This window comes from Schistocerca americana, chromosome X, assembly GCF_021461395.2.
Source record: "Schistocerca americana isolate TAMUIC-IGC-003095 chromosome X, iqSchAmer2.1, whole genome shotgun sequence".
In the NCBI taxonomy this organism is placed as follows: domain Eukaryota; kingdom Metazoa; phylum Arthropoda; class Insecta; order Orthoptera; family Acrididae; genus Schistocerca; species Schistocerca americana.
Window position 1 is genome coordinate 291,762,149 of NC_060130.1, and position 21,685 is coordinate 291,783,833.

General features: G+C 45.6%; 1 protein-coding gene across 1 annotated transcript in view; it reads left to right on the plus strand.

The window, feature by feature from the left end:
• Positions 1-21,685, plus strand: part of LOC124555966 (nose resistant to fluoxetine protein 6-like) — a 408,440-nt gene that overhangs the window by 280,090 nt on the left and 106,665 nt on the right. The window contains exon 5 of the mRNA XM_047130013.1: positions 15,859-16,067. Coding sequence (XP_046985969.1) covers positions 15,859-16,067 — 209 coding nt within the window. The remainder of the gene's footprint in view (positions 1-15,858; positions 16,068-21,685) is intronic.

A 21,685-nucleotide genomic window follows, 5' to 3' on the forward strand; every position in this document is an offset into this window, starting at 1 on the left:
TGCACGTGTTTGAAATTAAACTCAAGTTTTCTTTGAACCTTTCATCAATTCTATCATCTGGGTTGGGGTATCGGTAACTATTTCACTGTTTCTCAATGACACTGACACTGGTATCTATATCAGTCATATTTCCAGTGACACAGGAATCTAATTGGCACATTACTCCTGGATTTTTCTTTGTAAAGGGACATTTCCAAACAGAGTTCAGCATTTCTGCTTTTACTCTGCCACCTTCGACTTCAGTTCCAGTCTCGTCCATGAGTGACTGGACACTAACTTTGATGCCATTAACAGCCTTTACATACGGCCAGAATGTCCTCGCGTTTTGTGAAAGTTCTTTCGATAATATTCTTCTACGGTAGTCACTGAACGCTTCACACATTACCCTCTTGACAGCCAAATGCGTTTCATTCAGCACCTCTCTACCTATCACCCTACGCTTTGTTTTACACCTTCCGCGCAGTAGTCTGTTTCTTTAGAAGTTTCTTTACAGTGACTGTATGCCATGGAGGGTCCATCCCATTATGAACATGTCTAGCAGGGTCTGTCCTTTAGGTCCTCTGTCTCCACTGGCGCGACCTTGTGCTTGGTCGGGATGGAGACTCGTTATTTGAGGTCTATAAGGAGAGAATCTAGCCAAAGTGGACTTGGACTCCCAATAGGTCGTTTACCATCGACTTTCAACGAAATCCTGTGTTTTGCTTCTCTTTTATCTGCACGAAGTCCCTATCCACACCGCCATAGACGACTTTCTCTCAGCTTCTCAGCGATAGGTGCCACTCCGTACGACCAGCATATTTCTTCATTGGTCATATGATTATGAAGTGTCAGGCCAGATGTCCACCGAACCATTTTGGTTCCCATTACAAGAAGTCGTTGCTCCTCTTCTTCTCTTGTGGGCCAACATTCTGCACTGTATAGGGCAACTATGAGGATTGCGCAGCGGTATACTTTCGACTTGAATCGGTTCGGAATCTTCTTATCACAAAAATAAAGACTAGAATATGGAAAACATGTCATACACGGCGTTCAGTGTGGTAGTTATGTAGAAATTAAAACGTAAACGCGAGACAGGGAAAGACGGAGAACAGCATAAAACCGGTCTAATGACAGATCAGTTACAAAATAGGTCGTAAGAAACGAACACTTGGCATAGCTTACGTAAACAAATATCCAAAAAAAGGGATTTATTACGTCAATTGGTCAAATAACGTGCCCTCTGTGTGTTATAGGCTAATCTGAAGATGTAAGCGATTGAAGTGAGATGGTAAAAAAGGGAACCTTACGGTTCAACGACCCGTCGAGGAGAAGGTCAAAGGCACGGAGCAGAACTCGTCTTCTATATACTCGCGTCCGCAGCCACTGTGAATTCCTTGAGGGAAGACATTTTCCTGCGTATATTGTGATTATTTTGAAATAATCACCTTATTTCATGATTTAGCTATTAGCTAATTTTTGCCCCCTTGGTCATTTTTAAGTGATCTACTATTACTTGCATCACAGTACAAAAATTCAAAGCATGTAGTATCATGTGAGACCTTAACTTTTCCCGGCGCATTGAATGTTCAAATAACTTACGGGTTTGCTGCCGGGTGACGTCGTCGAACACCGCCGATATTTCGACAGGAGCACACCCTGCCATTCTCAAGGCACAAATGCAAGGAGGAAGAAATTTGCAAGGAAATTTAATACCTCGGTTCACAGAGGAGAAACAAGGAAGATACCACACGCAGGATAAGTGTCAACACAAACAAACATAACCAACATCAGAAATATCGATAGTTACTGTTAATCGACAGGTGAGGTAGCACTAATTCTGCCCCTCTGTTTTTTGATGAGAGACAGAGCCGGATTCCAAGTAGCATTTAAAGAAAATCCACCATCTCTGTTAATAACGTTGCTTGATAGTTTGATTTCAACAGCTTCCTTAATAACACTATCCCAATGGCTGGACGTGCAAGCCAGAATATCCGTGTTGTTGTATTCCATAGGATGACCAGTGTCAAGGCAATGTTCTGCAATAGCGGATTTGCTCGGCTGTTGTAAGCGTGTGTGACGCTTATGTTCAATACACCGGTCTTCCACAGTCCTGATTGTCTGACCAATATATGACATGCCGCAACTGCAAGGAATACGATTCTTCTAAGATTAAGGCCCTTTGGCGTCCGTAAAAGATGATCTTGGTTTTCGTAAGGCTGGGGTCTATCGTATTCCTTGCAGTTGGGGCATGTCGTATATTGGTCAGACAATCAGGACTGTGGAAGACTCGGTGCATTGAACACAAGCGTGACACACGCTTACAATAGCCAAGCAAATCCGCTATTGCAGAACATTGCCTTGACACCGGTCATCCTATGGAATACAACAACCCGGAGATTCTGGCTTGCACGTCCAGCTATTGGGATAGTGTTATTAAGGAAGCTGTTGAAATCAAACTATCAAGCAACCTTATTATCGGAGATGGTGGATTTTCTTTAAATGCTACTTGGAATCCGGCTCTGTCTCTCATTAAAAAACAGAGGGACAGAATTAGTGCTACCTCACCTGTCGATTAACAGTAACTATCGATATTTCTGATGTTGGTTATGTTTGTTTGTGTTGACACTTGTTCTGTGTGTGGTATCTTCCTAGTTTCTCCTCTGTGAACCGAGGTATTAAATTTCCTTGCACATTTTTTCTTCTTTGCACTTGTGCCTTGAGAATGGCAGGGTGTGCTCCTGTCGAAATATCGGCGGTGTTCGACGACGTCACCCGACAGCAAACCCGTAAGTTATTTGAACATGTAGTATCATATATTCCACAAAATATATGTGTGGAGGAAGCAGTATGTGATCGTCCTTTAGTGGTTTCTGACAACCATTGTAGTTACGGAAACAGCAGTCTCAGAAGGGAAATCCATATGTAAAAAGTGAAAACTGCGACATTTACCATAGTCGTACCCAGGCGTGTGCCTCTTGGTCCGAACCAAATCGACGCCCACGAATGTCTTCCTACAGGGCTCCAAAATTATGGAAATCGCGTGGGGAGAGATAAAGACTTTATGCAGGATGTGTAAGGGCTTCCCAGCGAAACGTCTGCAGTGTAGTCGAAACAGCCTTGGCAACATGTAGGCGGGCATTACCCTGCAACACAATGATGCCGTTCGTCATTCCGCTGCTCATTGACTTTATGGAACACGACGTCACAGCTAACGCACAGCGGTACGCGGACGCTTTGTAAAAATTGAAACGCACCATCAAGGGGACTGATAACCTAGCAGTTTAGTCTCTTCGATCTGCAGACCAAGCAGCACCATTGAGTCCTAGCGCACAGGAATGTTACCAGACGGAAAGATTCTGTTTCAGAGTAATACTGGCCCACACGTTGGAAAGATTGTTTCGATTACGCTACAGACGTTTCGATGGGAAGCCCTTAAACATCCTCCATCCGGTCCCGACCTCTCCCCAAGCTATTTCCATATTTTTGTAGCTCTGAAGAAAGTGATTCATAACCGTCGACTTGCTTCGGATGAAGAGGTGCACTCCTGGGTACAATCATAGTTCCGTAGGCAACCGTAAACGGTTTTCCATGAAGGCATTGATTTTCTTGTCTCACAGAGCGATAAATTTATTAACATTTTGCCGTCCGGCGACACCATAGTGGTTGGTGTTGTGCGCGAAATAGCGGACAACGGCCGGCGACACCACAGTGGTGTCGTGAGCATAGTATCGCGCAGTGGCCGGCGACAGTACTTTAATATCTTTTCCATTCTGTTGGTGTCTTGTTCAGGTAACAATAAGCTACACACGCCAACAAGTATTTTGTTTTAATAAGTACTTGCGCCCTTTCATCATGGCAGACGAAAGAGACGATACGATTATTTACGATGAATGCGCGGAAGTCTTGTCTGACGTTCCGGACGACTTGGCCAATTGGGAAGAAGACACTGCATATAAAAAAAAATGAAAGTGAAGCAGAGTCGTCGGAAGATAGTGAAATACGTGCAGGAAGAATTCGGCGAACGCCACGGTTGTCAACTGATTTGGATGAATCAGACGGAGAAGACAGGCTATGATTTACCGAGGACCAATAATAAATTTGGAGGATCTCCGGGTCCCCACATATTTCCCAAAGATGCATAGAGCGTTGTGGGTATCGTAGAACTATATATTGGGAATGATCTATTTGAATATATTAGCAGCGAAACCAACAAGTATTACAGTCAAAATAGCAATAGAAGGAAACTGGATAAAAAATGCCAAATATGTCGACGTTAGGAGACCCGAACATAGAAAATGGCTTGGGCTTGCTATCATTATTGGAATTGTAAAAAAAGCAAGGATTGATGATTACTGGTCAACGAATCCGTTGACAGACACACCGATATTTCACAAAACGATGTCCCGCAACCGATTCAAATAAATATTATCATTTTTACATTTTTCCGACAACAACTATAGACTGGATAATGCCGACCGGCTTTTCAAAGTGCAATTTGATATTGATTATTTTTCCAAAAAGTTTAAATAAACGCTCAATTTAAGTCAGAACATCTCAACTGATGAAGGAATGATACCGTGGCGTGGACAGTTAAATTTTAAAGTTTACAATCCGTCGAAAATTGCGAAATATGGCATGCTCATTCGGATGCTGTGTGATTCGAGTACGGGATACATTTCCTCATTCAAGTTATTCCGGCGCTGGACAACTTTTAGCAAAAACAGAGATGGAACTATTGACACCTTCTTATGGAAAGTGGCATCACCTCTACATGAATAATTATTATAACATTGTAGAACTTGCAGAGAAGTTACTTGAAAAGAAATTTCGAGTCTGTGGAACGATACGGCAAAATAGAGGATTTCCGGAAAAATTAAAGCGTGTAAAAGTCGATGTGTTTGAAGCTTGTCATCAATGGAAAGGCGACAAGCGGCCGGCGACAAGCCAAGTAATCCGAATTCGTGCTGCCGGCGTCAAGTGGATAAATTTGTACGAGACGTTAGGACGGCAAAGTGTTGACAGTTATGGCAATTACTTTTGAAATAATGAACAGTTTACTCACTTTTTTTGCATCTGTCCCATCTTCATTTGACTGCCGCTTTATTTAGAGAAATCGTGGAAAACCTAAAGCTTCATGGCGAAGAGGGATTTAAACCGCCGTCCTCCCGGATATGAGTCGTGTATGTTAGCTTAAGGCGACCTCGCTCGGTGGATTAGGCTGTCGTCAAAGAAGACATTGATCTCGGGCTTGGGATGAGTGGACGTCAGGTTTCAGCCCGATCATCTTTGTTTAGAAGGTCCGTGATTGCCACGCATCACTTCGGACAAAAGTAGGGCGGATTCCTTCAATAAAGCGAAGATCGATTTTCTTATCAAACCTTCCGAAAGCTGAGCTGATATTCCGTCACTAATTGTCTCGATGTTGATGAGTCTTCGGTTCAACGAATTGCGTACAGCAGTTACACAACGTAAGTGGTAGCTGGCACTATTAAGGGAAGCCCGGGCTCGTGACTGGGCATACGGCGTTGACTATCCTGGAGTGAGGATGGACAAACAGACAGCTGGGCCAGCGCAGGCAGCCGGCAGGCCGGGCTTCTGGGGTGTTGGCCGTGGAATGCGGCGTCCCAAGGACACCGGCCTACAGCACACGCGCATCGTGCTTTTTATACTCGGGCTGGTCTCGTGTGAGACACCGGCGCACAGTCTGCCAACAGCACGTCATTCTTAACGGAGCGAGAACTTCAGACGTAAAAGTAACTACGGGCGTTCTCCAAGGTAATGCAACAGGACGATTATACTCATTATGCACCGATGAGTCAAAACATTATGACCACTTGCTTCATAGCGCGTTGGATTGCAATACAGCAGCGGTTGTACGGGACATGCATTCGACAAGTCCTTGGCAGTTTCCTGGAGAAATGTGGCACCACATGTCTACGCACAGGCCATGGAATTGCCGTAAATTATGAACCGGTTGTTTGTGCGAGCGAAGCTGTTGCTCGATAGCGTTCCTGATGTTTTCCATCGCGTACAGGTCAGTCGAATTTGGCGGCCAAGGCGTCAACGTGAGTTCGCTATTATACTCCTCAAACCACAGTAGCACTATTCATGCTTCGTGTCACGGACATTTATCCTGCCGAAAGATGCCATCGCCGTCGGGAAGACATAAGGATGATGGGATGCAGATGGTCCGCAATACCGTTCACGTAGTCCACAGCTGTCATGGTGCCTTCCATTACTACCATAGGTCGCGTGGATGACCAAGTGAATCTCCCCCATAGCATAATTCCGACCTCACCCACCTGCGTCCATAGTGCGTTGCATGTTTCAAGTTGGTTCAAATGGCTCTGAGCACTATGGGACACACATCCATGCCCGAGGCAGAATTCGAACCTGTGACCGTAGCGGTCGCGCAGTTCCAGACTGTAGCGTCTAGTACCGCTCGGCCACCCCGGCTGGCCAGGTTTCAAGTGGTTGTCCGCCTGTATCACGGCGTATCTGGACACGATCATCGACCTGATGTAAAAAGAACATAATTCGAAACTTCCTGGCAGATAAAAATTGTGTCCCGGACCGAGACTCGAACTCGGGACCTTTGCCTTTCGTGGGCAAGTGCTCTACCACCTGAGCTACCCAAGCACGACTCACGCCCCGTCCTCACAGCTTTACTTCTGCCATTACCTCATCTCCTAAGTTTCATATCAACGAACATTCCGCTGCAGAGTGAAAATCTCATTCCGAAGAACATGATTCATCTGACCAGGCGATATGTTACAATTGATCCACGATCCAGTCTCGAAGATCCCATGCTCATTGCAATCATAAATGACGATTTCGTGAGGTCAGCATGGCAATATGTAGCAATCGTCTGCTGGGGATCCCAGACAATGTGCACTGAACGGTGTGATGGTGCCTGCACCAGCATTGTACACTATCAGATCTGCCACAGATCACCGCCTGTCCTGTTTACAGAGCAGACAAGCTAACAACCTCCACGCTCTATGATGAGGCGTGGACGTCCAACACCTTGTAGGCTTCTCATGGTTCCACCGTCCTTCAACCACTTTCCCACTGTGCTCGCAACGATAGCAAGCGAACAGCCGACCAGCATCGCCGTTTCCGAGATGCCTGTTCCCAGGCTCCGGACCGTAACAATCTGCCCTTTGTAAACGTCGCTTACGCCAGTGGATTTCTCCATTTGTCGCTCATATCATAGCTAAAACAATTTCCCGTTCATCTCTGCTCCGCTTATATACACTACTGGCCATTAAAATTGCTACACCAAGAAGAAATGCAGATGATAAATGGGTATTCATTGGACAAATATATTATACTAGAACTGACATGTGATTACATTTTCACGCGATTTGGGTGCATAGATCCTGAGAAATCAGTACCCAGAACATCCACCTATGGCCGTAATAACGGCATTGAGTCAGACAGAGCTTGGATGGCGTGAACAGGTACAGCTGCCCATGCAGCTTCAACACGATACCACAGTTCAACAAGAGTAGTGACTGGCGTATTGTGAAGAGCCAGTTGCACGCCCACCATTGACCAGACGTTTTCAATTGGTGAGAGATCTGGAGAATGTGCTGGCCAGGGCAGCAGTCGAACATTTTCTGTATCCAGAAAGGCCCGTACAGGACCTGCAACATGCGGCCGTGCATTATCCTGCTGAAATGTAGGGTTTCGCAGGGATCGAATGAAGGGTAGAGCCACGGGTCGTAACACATCTGAAATGTAACGTCCACTGTTCAAAGTGCCGGCAATGCGATCAAGGGGTGACCGAGACGTGTAACCAATGGCACCCCATACCATCACGCCGGGGGATACGCCAGTATGGCGATGACGAATACACGCTTCCAATGTGCGTTCACCGCGATGTCGCCAAACACGGATGCGACCATCATGATGCTGTAAACAGAACCTGTATTCATCCGAATAAATGACGTTTTGCCATTCGTGCACCCAGGTTCGTCGTTGAGTACACCATCGCAGGCGCTCCTGTCTGTGATGCAGCGTCAAGGGTAACCGCAGCCATGGTCTCCGAGCTGATAGTCCATGCTGCTGCAAACGTCGTCGAACTGTCCGTGCAGATGGTTGTTGTCTTGCAAACGTCCCCATCTGTTGACTACGGGATCGAGACGTGGCTGCACGATCCGTTACAGCCATACGGATAAGATGCCTGTCATCTCGACTTCTAGTGATGCGAGGCCGTTGGGATCCAGCACGGCGTTCCGTATTACCCTCCTGAACCCACCGATTCCATATTCTGCATAAGTCATTGGATCTCGACCAACGCGAGCAGCAATGTCGCGACACCATAAACCGCAATCGCGATAGGCTACAATCCACCCTTTATCAAAGTCGGAAACATGATGGTACGCATTTCTCCTCCTTACACGAGGCATCACAACAACGTTTCACCAGGCAACGCCGGTCAACTGCTGTTTGTGTATGAGATATCGGTTGGAAACTTTCTTCATGTCAGCACGTTGTAGGTGTCGCCACCGGCGCCAACCTTGTGTGAATGCTCTGAAAAGCTAATCATTTCCATATCGCAGCATCTTATTCCTGTCGGTTACATTTCGCGTCTGTAACAGGTCATCTTCGTGGTGTAGCAATTTTAATGGCCAGTAGTGAACTTTCGTTTGCGTGTCGCGTGCTCGCAACGGCACCAGATGGCATTCAGTCTCGCGGTGGGCAGTGGTCATGGGTGTATACAAACAGGGTAAAGCACCTACAGCTGAACACTTTTTATCTTGTGAAGGGTTCGATATCGAAACGAGATTCTCGGCAAATTGCAGTAGGCAATATACAGGGCATGGACAAAAATGTGGAAACTTCAAAAACGCAACACATTACCATGCCTAACACCATATAGGAAACCTCTTTGGCACTCAAACGGCTTCCAGTTGTCTCGGAATGGCTATACCAAGGTATGGTTTTCAAAGTAATCTTATAACGTTATTCCTTCAAAATAATCCCAAGTTCAGGTAACGGTGAGCAAGGTGGACAGCGATCACTCACCCGCCTCTCCGAAGCAGACAAAGGCTCAATAATATTCAGATCTGGTGACTCTGATGGCCAGGGGAGTTGCGACAATTCATCCTCGTGCCCACAAAACCAATCCTGGACGATCGAGCTATATGAACAGCGGCTTTGTCGTCTTGGAACACGGTATCACCATTGGGGAACAAACTCTGACCGTCCAAAATAGTCGCTTAATACTTGGCAATAATTCGACCTTGCAGAGTAACAATGGGGCCCATGGAACCCACGACACGCCTGCCCAAATCGTCACCGAAACCCCGACATATTTCACGCCTTGCACGTAAACTCGGCCAGAAGTTGGAAACGTGTAAAACAAGACTCATCCGACCAAATGACTCCCTTCAATTGCCACATAGTCCAGGTTTTATGACTTCAGCATCACATTTTCCTGGTACGAGTATTTACGTCACTGATGAGTACTTTTGTAATTCCAAAAAATTCAAATGGCTCTGAGCACTATGGGACTCAACTGCTGTGGTCATAAGTCCCCTAGAACTTAGAACTACTTAAACCTAACTAACCTAAGGACAGCATACAACACCCAGCCATCACGAGGCAGAGAAAATCCCTGACCCCGCCGGGAATCGAACCCGGGGACCCGGGCGTGGGAAGCGAGAACGCTACCGCACGACCACGAGATGCGGGCTCTGAAATTCCGGCTCGCCCTGCAGTTTCCTGCTTATGGAGCTCGCTCCGTATTGTTTAGGTGCTGACAGGATTCGTGGGTGCGATATTCATTTTTGCAGTCACTTTTTCAGCTGCCCGTCACGAGCACTTAACACACACTTTCGTTCGCGTTGTGACTTGGCGGATGATTTGTTACCCGCTTGCCCTTTATGCGGTATAAATCTTCCATACGGAGCCTCTTGAAACCCCAAACATTTCGGTTACCTTGGTTACGGAAGGACCCACAACACGAGCATCAACACTTTTCCCACGTCACAATTCACTTAGATCCGACATAATGTACTCCCTACTACACAGAACGATGTACTGACACGACTGTCACTTTGCAACGTATTACGGATTTTGCACAGGTGCCTCATTAATAGCATGTACATTCTACATATTTCTAACATATTCATTGTTTATTAAATGTCTTCTTGCGTAGCACTATACTCATATCAAGTATCTCATCTCTGCTGCCTGTATTTTGTTATCAACTTCCTTTTTATCTATCCAAGTCTCGCTTCCATAAAACAGCAATGCAATTGCCATATTTTCAGCCGGCCGCTGTGGTCGAGCGGTTCTAGGCGCTTCAGTCCGGAACCGCGCTGCTGCCACAGTCGCAGGTTCGAATCCTTCCTCTGGCATGGACGTGTGTGATGTCCTTAGGTTAGTTAGATTTAAGTAGTTCTAAGTCTAGGGGACTGATGACCTCAGATGTTAAGCCCCATAGTGCTTAGAGCCATTTAAACCATAGTTTCATAAAATTTAATTTTTGTATCTTTTCAGATTTTGTACTTAAGTGTTCTGTATATTGTTCCACGTATTGCTTGAAGACTGTGCAGCTTTTATCCACATAATTTCCATTATTATAATTTGTGTCGCAACCCAAACATCAAATATGTGACACCTCTTTAATTATTGCTGTGTTGTTAGTTGCTCTTTTCGACCGTACTCGGTATTTACCTTGGAAAGCCGTAGCTCTCGCATTATGTAATGAAATTTATGGATTGTATTCTGAACATATTTCGTTTAGCTGATGTACCGCTACCTGCAGGTCCTATTCGCTTTCTTGTATTATTACTTTATCATCTGCAAGTAGTGACACACTTACATTAGTGCGTTTATCCAATTTAATTCCTAGACAGTTAGCTGATTTCTAATTTTTAAAGACAGTGTCATTACAAACTCGAGGCAGCCAAGAGTCGGATCATCTCTCCAGCTACATTTGTTATACATCACAGATGAAAGACCATTAACATATAGAAAAAGTGAGCGCTTTGAGATGGAACCTTGTGGGACACCACCTGTGATTAGTTACAAGTTGGATGATGCCTGACAGCTTGATACAGGACTCTTTCCTACTGACACCCTTTGTTTCCTGTCTGAACACACACTTTAAACCATTCTGCGCCAGTTCCTGTTTACCATAATACAGAGTGTCTATAACTAAAGTTAAAGATTCAAAACACTGTAGGAAGAAAACCGCTACTCTGAAACACGTCAGATTTGAACAGCATATTATTGACACAGGAGCAAACGTCATGGAAAAAAAATCACCAATAGATGGCGCTGTAGGCGTCTTAACATAAACAGGGTCGGCTACAAATGCCAGATGAATCGCAGTACGACGACCATGGTTTGAGATGCACATTACACCATCCGTACTGTTCAGTGTTAATGATTGCACAAGTTCACCAGTCGACAGTTGTGTCAACACAACAACAAGCTTGTCCCACTTCATATCGCTCTGCAGTGTTACGCCCAAATATTTAATCGACGTGACTGTGTCGAGCGCTACACTACTAATGGAGTATTCAAACATTACGGGATTCTTTTTCCTATTCATCTGCATTAATTTACATTTATCTATATTTAGAGTTAGCTGCCATTCTTTACACCAATCACAAATCCTGTCCAAGTCATCTTGTATCCTCCTACAGTCACTCAACGACGACACCTTCCCGTAAACCACAGCATCATCAGCAAACAGCCGTACATTACTATCCGCCCTATCCAAAAGATCATTTATGTAGATAGAAAACAACAGCGGACCTACCACACTTCCCTGGAGCACTCCAGATGATACCCTCACCATCTCGTGGCAGGTTGCGGCGTTACGATCCTCGAAGATTCAACAACAGCCGTGTAGAAGGTCACTGCAGCAGGCGTCCTGGCCACGAATGTAAAACCTAGTTTACACGACGACACTAGGTTGCAGGCAACTGCACTACCGGCCACTGCGCATGCGCGTCGCACGTTTGCGCAACTCGTTGGTGTATCTAAACACTTTCGGCGTGTTCCAACTTTGGTGACACTAGTTGCATGATTTTTGAGGTTATGTGTGTTCGTAGAGTGTAGAAAATCTGAAATATGAAGTGGGCAACGGAAGATAATTTGGTGACACTAGTTGCATGATTTTTGAGGTTATGTGTGTTCGTAGAGTGTAGAAAATCTGAAATATGAAGTGGGCAACGGAAGATAATCTTAGCTTTTTGGACGTCTGTGCTTTGCATAGGTGTTTGTGGGATTTCAGTGATGCTGATTACAAAAATAAGCAACATATTGCTGCCGCTGAGACCACATAGATGGTTAGTTAGGTAAACCCTACCCACCACGGCACATGGGAAGGGAAAAAAACAGTTTTTAACTGTCCTGAGACCAAAAACCGCATAAATAGCAGAATGTCATCGGTTTCGAATTGTGATGAGACTGGTGCAAGAAATGTTCAGTATGCTGACCGTTTTCTGCCACAAGTAGAAATCGAGAAACAGCATGTTCCATAACAGATCGGGGTGTCTCTCGGGTCGCATTCAGAATGCGTTTCGCAATGCGTGCCTCCGGTTCAGCTACGTTCGTTACTGGAGCACTGAACACTTCTTTCAGATGACCTCACAGTCAGAAGTCACACTGATTAGGATCAGGTAATCTGAACGGTCATGCTTTAGGGAAATGACGGCTGATAATTCTAGTATTTCCGAAATGCCTCTGCAGCAGCCGCTACATTGGCTGTGTAACGTGCAGAAGACCGCCATCTTGCATAAAAATGATCCTAAGCACATATTCACGCTGTTGAAGGGTTGGAATGACGTTGGTGCGCAAAAGACTCTCGTAGCGTTTACCAGTGACGGTACAGGTAACAGGATCCGCAGGACTCATCTCCTCGAAAAAAATACGAACCTACGATAAACGATGTCGTCAACACGCACTACAAAGTCACCTTTGCGGAATGAAGTGGTACCGGCTGATGTGTGTGTGGATATTCCGTCCCCTGTATTCTGGAATTCTGCGCGTTGATGTGTGCTTGGAGATGAAAATGGGCTTTGTTTGTCCACAGAGTGGTCCGTGGCCAATCTTGTTCCACTTCCATGCGAGCAAGAAATTCCACGCGGACGTTTGTCTTGCTAGCAAGCCAGCAGGTAGAAACTCCTGAACATGGGCGATTTTGTATGAATAGGAATGCAGGATATTTCATAGGATTTTATGCACAATTTTCACAGGCACGTCTGCCGGCCGGGGTGGTCGAGCGGGCGCTACAGTCTGGAACCGCGCGACCGATACGGTCCCAGGTTCGAATCCTGTCTCGGGAATGGATGTGTGTGATGTCCTTAGATTAGTTAGGCTTAAGTAGTTCTAAGTTCTAGGGGACTGATGACCTCAGAAGTTAAGTCCCATAGTGCTCAGAGCCATTTGAACCATTTGACCCACAGGCACGTCCAACGTTCGGGCAATTCCCCGCGCACTACATTTTGCACAGCTCCGCTCGATCCCTACTGCACTGTGGCCACATCACCGACAGACGTCGGGTCAACTGCTTTCCTCCCTCTGTCATACTGCACTTCAAAAGAACTTGTTTTTTTTTTTCGAATTCTGTAATCTTTTCTCCACACATCGGAGCAATGCCGTTTTTCATAGCATCGCGCCAATGCCATTCTTCATACCCCTGAATTTCCGGAGCTTCTGCAGGGCTACTGGAACACATTATCATTCATGGAGACATTCATGGAGGCGTCTCGGATGCAAATAGAGGAACGGTCGTGTGCCGCTCGTCTGTTGGTGTGCTTACAGCGCCATCTATTGTTCAATTTTTTTTTTTGTGACGTTTCCCCGTACATCAACAACATTCTGTTCAAATTTGACATCACATGAGCAGTGGTTCTCCTTCTACAGCGTTTTGAAAATGGAACTTTGTATATGGACGCTTTGTATTCTAGCTTACTGAAAAGAATACGCCGAGATGACAAAAGTCATGAGATACATTCTAATATCTTGTTGCACCACCTTTTGCGGGGCGGAGTACAGAAACTCGACGTGGCATTGACGCACCAAGTCGTTGGAAGTCCCCTGCAGAAATACTGAGCCATTCTGCCTCTATGGCCGTCCATAATTGCTCAAGTGTTGCTGGTGCAGGATTTTGTGCACGTCCTGATCTCTCGAATACGTCCCATAAATGCTCGATGGGAACCGTGTCAGGCGATCCGGGGGCCAAACCAATCGCTCGAATTGTACAGAATGTTCTTCGAACCAATCGCGAACAACTGTGGCCTGGTGACATGGCACATCGATGTTTGGGAACATGAAGCCTATGAATCGCTTCAAATGGTCTCCAGGCAGCCGAACGTAGTCATTTCCAGTTAGTGATCGGTTCAGATGGAACAGAAGATCCAGTCCATTCCATGTAAACACAGCCCACACCATTATGAAGACAGCACAGTGCCCTGTTGACAACTTGGGTGAATGGCTTCGTGGAACCTGCGCTACACTCTAACCGTGCCATCAGCTCTTACCAACTGAAATCGGGACTTATCTGTCCAGGCCACGGTTTTCCAGTCGTCTATGGTCCAACCAATGTCACGACATTGCTGCTCGCGTTGATCGAGATCCAATGACTTATGCAGAATATGGAATCGGTGGGTTTAGGAGGGTAATACGGAACGCCGTGCTGGATCCCAACGGCCTCGCATCACTAGAAGTCGAGATGACAGGCATCTTATCCGTATGGCTGTAACGGATCGTGCAGCCACGTCTCGATCCCTTAGTCAACAGATGGGGACGTTTGCAAGACAACAACCATCTGCACGGACAGTTCGACGACGTTTGCAGCAGCATGGACTATCAGCTCGGAGACCATGGCTGCGGTTACCCTTGACGCTGCATCACAGACAGGAGCGCCTGCGATGGTGTACTCAACGACGAACCTGGGTGCACGAATGGCAAAGCGTCATTTATTCGGATGAATCCAGGTTCTGTTTACAGCATCATGATGGTCGCATCCGTGTTTGGCGACATCGCGGTGAACGCACATTGGAAGCGTGTATTCGTCATCGCCATACTGGCGTATCCCCCGGCGTGATGGTATGGGGTGCCATTGGTTACACGTCTCGGTCACCCCTTGATCGCATTGCCGGCACTTTGAACAGTGGACGTTACATTTCAGATGTGTTACGACCCGTGGCTCTACCCTTCATTCGATCCCTGCGAAACCCTACATTTCAGCAGGATAATGCACGGCCGCATGTTGCAGGTCCTGTACGGGCCTTTCTGGATACAGAAAATGTTCGACTGCTGCCCTGGCCAGCACATTCTCCAGATCTCTCACCAATTGAAAACGTCTGGTCAATGGTGACCGTGCAACTGGCTCTTCACAATACGCCAGTCACTACTCTTGATGAACTGTGGTATCGTGTTGAAGCTGCATGACCAGCTGTACCTGTACACGCCATCCAAACTGTGTTTGACTCAATGCCCAGACGTATCAAGGCCGTTATTACGGCCAGAGGTGGTTGTTCTGGGTACTGACTTCTCAGGATCTATGCACCCAAATTGCGTGAAAATGTAATCACATGTCAGTTCTAGTATAATATATTTGTCCAATGAATACCCATTCATCATCTGCATTTCTTCTTGGTGTAGCAATTTTAATGGCCAGTAGTGTAATTCCCGTCGTCGGCTATAATCACGTCGGAAACCGTTTTACATGAATTACCTGAGTACAAATGACCGCTCTGCTTGTGCACTGCCCTTTTATACCTTGTGAATGCGATGCTATCGCTATCTGTATATGTGTATATCGCTTTTCCATGACTTTTGCCGCCTCAGTGTATACCATAGCCTGCAACTGCCAGTGTAATACAAGAGGGCCGTGTGTGTTCGCAGTGTACGACGCGAGCGCGAAGCTGCCGTCGGGCGTGCTGAACGGCAACGTGAACCAGTACGGCGACTTCGACGCGTGCGTGCGGCGTGCGCGGGCCCAGTACTGCCTGGCCATGGTGCAGCTGGACGCCGGGCACGACGCATCGCCCGCTCTGCGCCGCATGCTGCGCCTCACGCGCTCGCTAGACGTCTTCCGCAGCACTTTCGACGACGTAAGTCACCTGCCTGGCTCCTCCATTCCAGGACACCAAAACAAAAACTTAAGTCCCAGTTCCGTTAGGATTACGTGTGTGAAATTCGAAACTGCAATGCTACATCTACATACATACTCCGCAATCCATCATACGGTGCGTGGCGGAGGGTACCTCGTACCACAACTAGCATCTTCTCTCCCTGTTCCACTCGCAAACAGAACGAGGGAAAAATGACTGCCTATATGCCTCTGTACGAGCCCTAATCTCTCTTTGTGGTCTTTCCGCGAAATATAAGTTGGCGGCAGTGAAATTGTACTGCAGTCAGCCTCAAATGCTGGTTCTCTAAGTTTCCTCAGTAGCGATTCACGAAAAGAATGCCTCCTTTCCTCCAGAGACTCCCACACGAGTTCCTGAAGCATTTTCGTAACACTCGCATGATGATCAAACCTACCAGTAACAAACCTAGCAGTCCGCCTCTGAATTGCTTCTACGTCCCCCTCAATCCGACCTGATAGGGATCCCAAACGCTCGAGCAGTACTCAAGAATAGGTCGTATTAGTGTTTTGTGAACGGTCTCCTTTACAGATGAACCACATCTTCCCAAAATTCTACCAATGAACCGAAGACGACTATCCGCCTTCCCCACAACTGCCATTACAAGTGTGGTGTCGGCGCCAGACACCACACTTGCTAGGTGGTAGCCTTTAAATCGGCCGCGGTCCGTTAGTATACGTCGGACCCGCGAGTCGCCACAATCAGCAATCAGTGATTGCACACCGCCACACGGCAGGTCTAGTCTACAGAGACTCCCTAGCACTCGCCCCAGTAGTACAGCCGACTTTGCTAGCGATGGTTACTGTCTATATACGCTCTCATTGGTAGAGACTATAGTTTAGCATAGCCTTCAGCTACGTCATTTGCTACAACCTAGCAAAGCGCCATATTCAGTTACTATAATCTGAACACATAATATTGTGACCCATGTACCGTCAAGAGCGACGTTCATCATTAATGGATTAAAGTTAAGTATCAAACTAATTACGTCCGCTTTCTGAATTCTAATTCCTTGTCATGTTCCAGACCTCACGTCAGTATAGTTCTTCCCTCCTCACGCGAGCCTGCGTGAGCTAAAACGCGTGTAATTCGGCCTCCAGTTGTAACACGGTGTTGGCTCGTCAGCCAACACAACAACAAGCTTGTCCCACTTCATATCGCTCTGCAGTGTTACGCCCAAATATTTAATCGACGTGACTGTGTCGAGCGCTACACTACTAATGGAGTATTCAAACATTACGGGATTCTTTTTCCTATTCATCTGCATTAATTTACATTTATCTATATTTAGAGTTAGCTGCCATTCTTTACACCAATCACAAATCCTGTCCAAGTCATCTTGTGTCCTCCTACAGTCACTCAACGACGACACCTTCCCGTAAACCACAGCATCATCAGCAAACAGCCGCACATTACTATCCACCCTATCCAAAAGATCATTTATGTAGATAGAAAACAACAGCGGACCTACCACACTTCCCTGGAGCACTCCAGATGATACCCTCACCATCTCGTGGCAGGTTGCGGCGTTACGATCCTCGAAGATTCAACAACAGCCGTGTAGAAGGTCACTGCAGCAGGCGTCCTGGCCACGAATGTAAAACCTAGTTTACACGACGACACTAGGTTGCAGGCAACTGCACTACCGGCCACTGCGCATGCGCGTCGCACGTTTGCGCAACTCGTTGGTGTATCTAAACACTTTCGGCGTGTTCCAACTTTGGTGACACTAGTTGCATGATTTTTGAGGTTATGTGTGTTCGTAGAGTGTAGAAAATCTGAAATATGAAGTGGGCAACGGAAGATAATTTGGTGTCACTAGTTGCATGATTTTTGAGGTTATGTGTGTTCGTAGAGTGTAGAAAATCTGAAATATGAAGTGGGCAACGGAAGATAATCTTAGCTTTTTGGACGTCTGTGCTTTGCATAGGTGTTTGTGGGATTTCAGTGATGCTGATTACAAAAATAAGCAACATATTGCTGCCGCTGAGACCACATAGATGGTTTGACAATATCTGAGCTGCAGGGCAAAATTTATTGAGTTAGGTGCACATATACAACTGAATTAAGAAAAATACAAGGGAGTGTAATTCTAGCTGTGGCAATGCTCTCGTCTACAATACTGAAATCCCATCGTTCTACTTGGCCAACTCTTTGTTAATGAATATTGTTGACAGGAGAGAAAGCTATACAAATTCAAGAAGCTGCTTTCTTTATTCAAAATTCATCTATTTAAAACGTCGCTGCAGTGCTCCCCATTCACATACGTTAGAATTTTGTAATATTGCCACTGTAAAGATCTGTCTTCAAGAGAGTAGTTTGCAAGCCATTCTCTTCTTAATGCGGCCTGCTTCGATTAATTATTGTTGCTAATGTTAATAATTACTACCGTTAATGTTAATAATTATTGGTGTCAAAAAATAGCGTCATCACCAACTAAAACCGTATCTTATAGCATGACGAGTGTTCTTGATTGTAATGCACGCAATGTGATATGTAATTTCAGTTCTCGCGACAGTGCTTCATGCATTACAGCACCTTTATTCCTTATCGCATAATTAACTCTATTTAGAAGAAACGCGAACAGTTCCGGTGACATTCTAAGATAATTAAAAGAACTTATTGGATCTTCCGTTATAAATTATTTCATCAAGGATGCTGAGCAACCGAGCTGACGTCTTTTCTTCATCCAGTCACGAATCGAAACACATTTCCTATTTTTTTCTTATGCAGCGATTCCACGCAACAATCTTTAAGTCCATCACAACTCGTGCAACGTGCAGCTGCCAAAACTCTCATTTCAGACACGACTCAGGGACCCACAAAACGACGAAACTGTAATTATACTGGTGTCGCCGTGTCAACAGTCGTATATGAAACCACTTGCGTGCAACTCATTCCACGCAACGAGTGGCGCAACCCAATGTCGTCGTGTAAATTAAGCTTAACAATAGGTGTCTGACTTTCGTCGAAAAATAGCTGTGGAACAGCGAGGCAACGTCAAATTTTGTGTTTGTGAGCGAGGATTCATTGAATTTGACCCGAATACCGAGAGACAGATTCCTAGTTGCTGTTCCACGACCACGTCCCACCCCACAGAGTGAAGATCGTGCGCGAGTTTTTGGCTAGCAAAGGGATCACAGTCCCGGATCACCCACTGTATTCACCGGATGTGGCCAAAGCCGAATACTGGTTGTTCCCCAAACTGAAGCTGGCAATGAAATGATACCGTTAAGACGCAGTTAAGGACATCCAAAACGATTGTACTACAGTACTAATTGCAAGTCCAAGAAAACGCTTTTAAAACGATTTCAGTTACGCACTGATTCAGGGGGAGACTGTATTGAGTAAATACAGATTTCCTGAACATAATCCATGACTTTTAGTTTTCATAGACACAGTCCTTACGGATACTGGACACAGTGTATAAAAATATGAGGCTCATCCAGAAAGTAAGGAACGACTGCGTACCACACCCAGAACCGATTGCTCGCCACCGCTCACGGGAGTCAACCAGTTAGCTCCTTTCCGTTACAAGGCAAACTCCCCATCGCACCCCCCTCAGGTTTAGTGGTAAACTGGCCCAGCGGATAGCCCTCAAAAACTGAACACGGATGAAGCATCAAAACAGGAAGAAGGTGTACTGAAATGAGAAAAAAGAAGCAAATAGAAACATTGAACGGTCCAAGCTCAAGATGTGCAACATCGAGCAACTTGTCAGAACCACGACATCGTGGTTGTGTGGTCAACGTGTTAGATTGTAAACCGGGAGAGGCGCTTTCGAACCTCCCTCCCGCTCCATATGATGGCTTGGTTCAAATGGCTCTGAGCACTACGGGACTTAAGTGCTGTGCTCATCAGTCCCCTAGAACTTACAACTACTTAGACCTAACTAACCTAAGGACAGCACACACATCCATGCCCGAGGCAGGATTCGAACCTGCGACAGTAGCGGTCACGCGGTTCCAGACTGTAGCGCCTAGAACCGCACGCCCACTCCGGCCAGCCCCGCTCCATATATATATATATATATATATATATATATATATATATATATATATATGAACTGTCGGTCCGGTGATTGATGTGTCTGTTCTCCTTCTGTAGTCTTTGCAGCTGTCTTACTATATATTGCTTATAGAATATGAGTCTTGTGGTAAGAATATATTGCCGTCGCAAGTAAATGTTATGAATAATGAGGGTAGGCGAGACCTCTCACAGAAATGAAAATAACAAATAAACGGGTATGAATTATGTTACAACGAAGGAATTCAAGAGTCAAAACTTCCAAAACGGAACGCAAGAGACGTAACATGTAATATTTGTGTAGAACAAATAGAAGATACGTACGTCTGGAGGTCCCTTCGTTACACGTCGCTGTTACAAACGGACGTTACACAACGATACAGACACAACTTTGAATACAGCGAACAGACACGTCAATGACGTGCCGAACAGTTCATAATTTTGCGGGGAAAAAAAAAATAGGTCGTAAAGGAGATCTGAACCCGAATCTGCCGCTTCGCAGCCCATCAGCAAAATATGACCACGGTGCCATAGTCATTCACAACCGCACAATGTTGTACATGTTGAACTTGGACCGTACACTGTTTCAATTTTGCTTCTTTTTCCCACAGTTTAGTACACCTTCTTCCTGTTTTCATGCTTCATCTGTGTTCAGTTTTTGACGGGCTACCAATGGGCCATCTTAGCACTAAATCTGAGGGGATGCAATGGGAAGTTTCCATTGTCAGTGTGAGCCGAGTTTTGTTGCCGAGCAGTCAATCCACTTTGTTCTGTAACCTTTCCAAATAGCGGCGCCCATTGAAAATCCCGCAAAATGGGTCGTACGTAGTGTCATTCGTTTTCTGAATGCACAAAATGTTCCACCCATCAAAAATTATAAGCAAATAAATAACGTTTTTGGAGGTAGTGCAATGAGCGGAGCTTCAGTGACATGAAATGTTGTCAGCTAAAGTGTTTTTGATTCACGACAATGCGCAGCATCATGCATCAGCTCGAACACAGAAAGAAGTTTAACGTCTTAAGAGAGAAATATTTGGACACCCTCCATACAGCCCTGACTTGGTATCGGTGATTTTCGCTTATTCCAGAAATTAAAGGAAATAGTTCGCAAATGATAAATACCCATAACAAGCAATCAAATCTTTGGCGGAGAAGAGGAGTACAACACGAGGATTGAAAAACTGATTCCCTGTTACAATGAGTGCTTTGACAGTTATGATGACTACATTGAAATTTAGAGTAAAGTCCTGTAACTTTGTATATAAAGTTTTGTGTTGATATCTTTCGTTTTTAATTAGTTATGCCAAAACGTTCTTTACATTCTGACAACACTCATCTGTCTTTAGCCTAATATAGGGTTATTCGTAAATACCCCCAGGATTTCACAACACAGGCCGACCGGTTCTAGGCGCTTCAGTCCGGAACCGCGCGACTACTACGGTCGCAGGTTCGAATCCTGCCTCGGGCATGGATGTGTGTGATGTCCTTAGGTTAGTTAGGTTTAAGTAGTTGGAAGTTCTAGGGACTGATGACCTCAGATGTTAAGTCCCATAGTG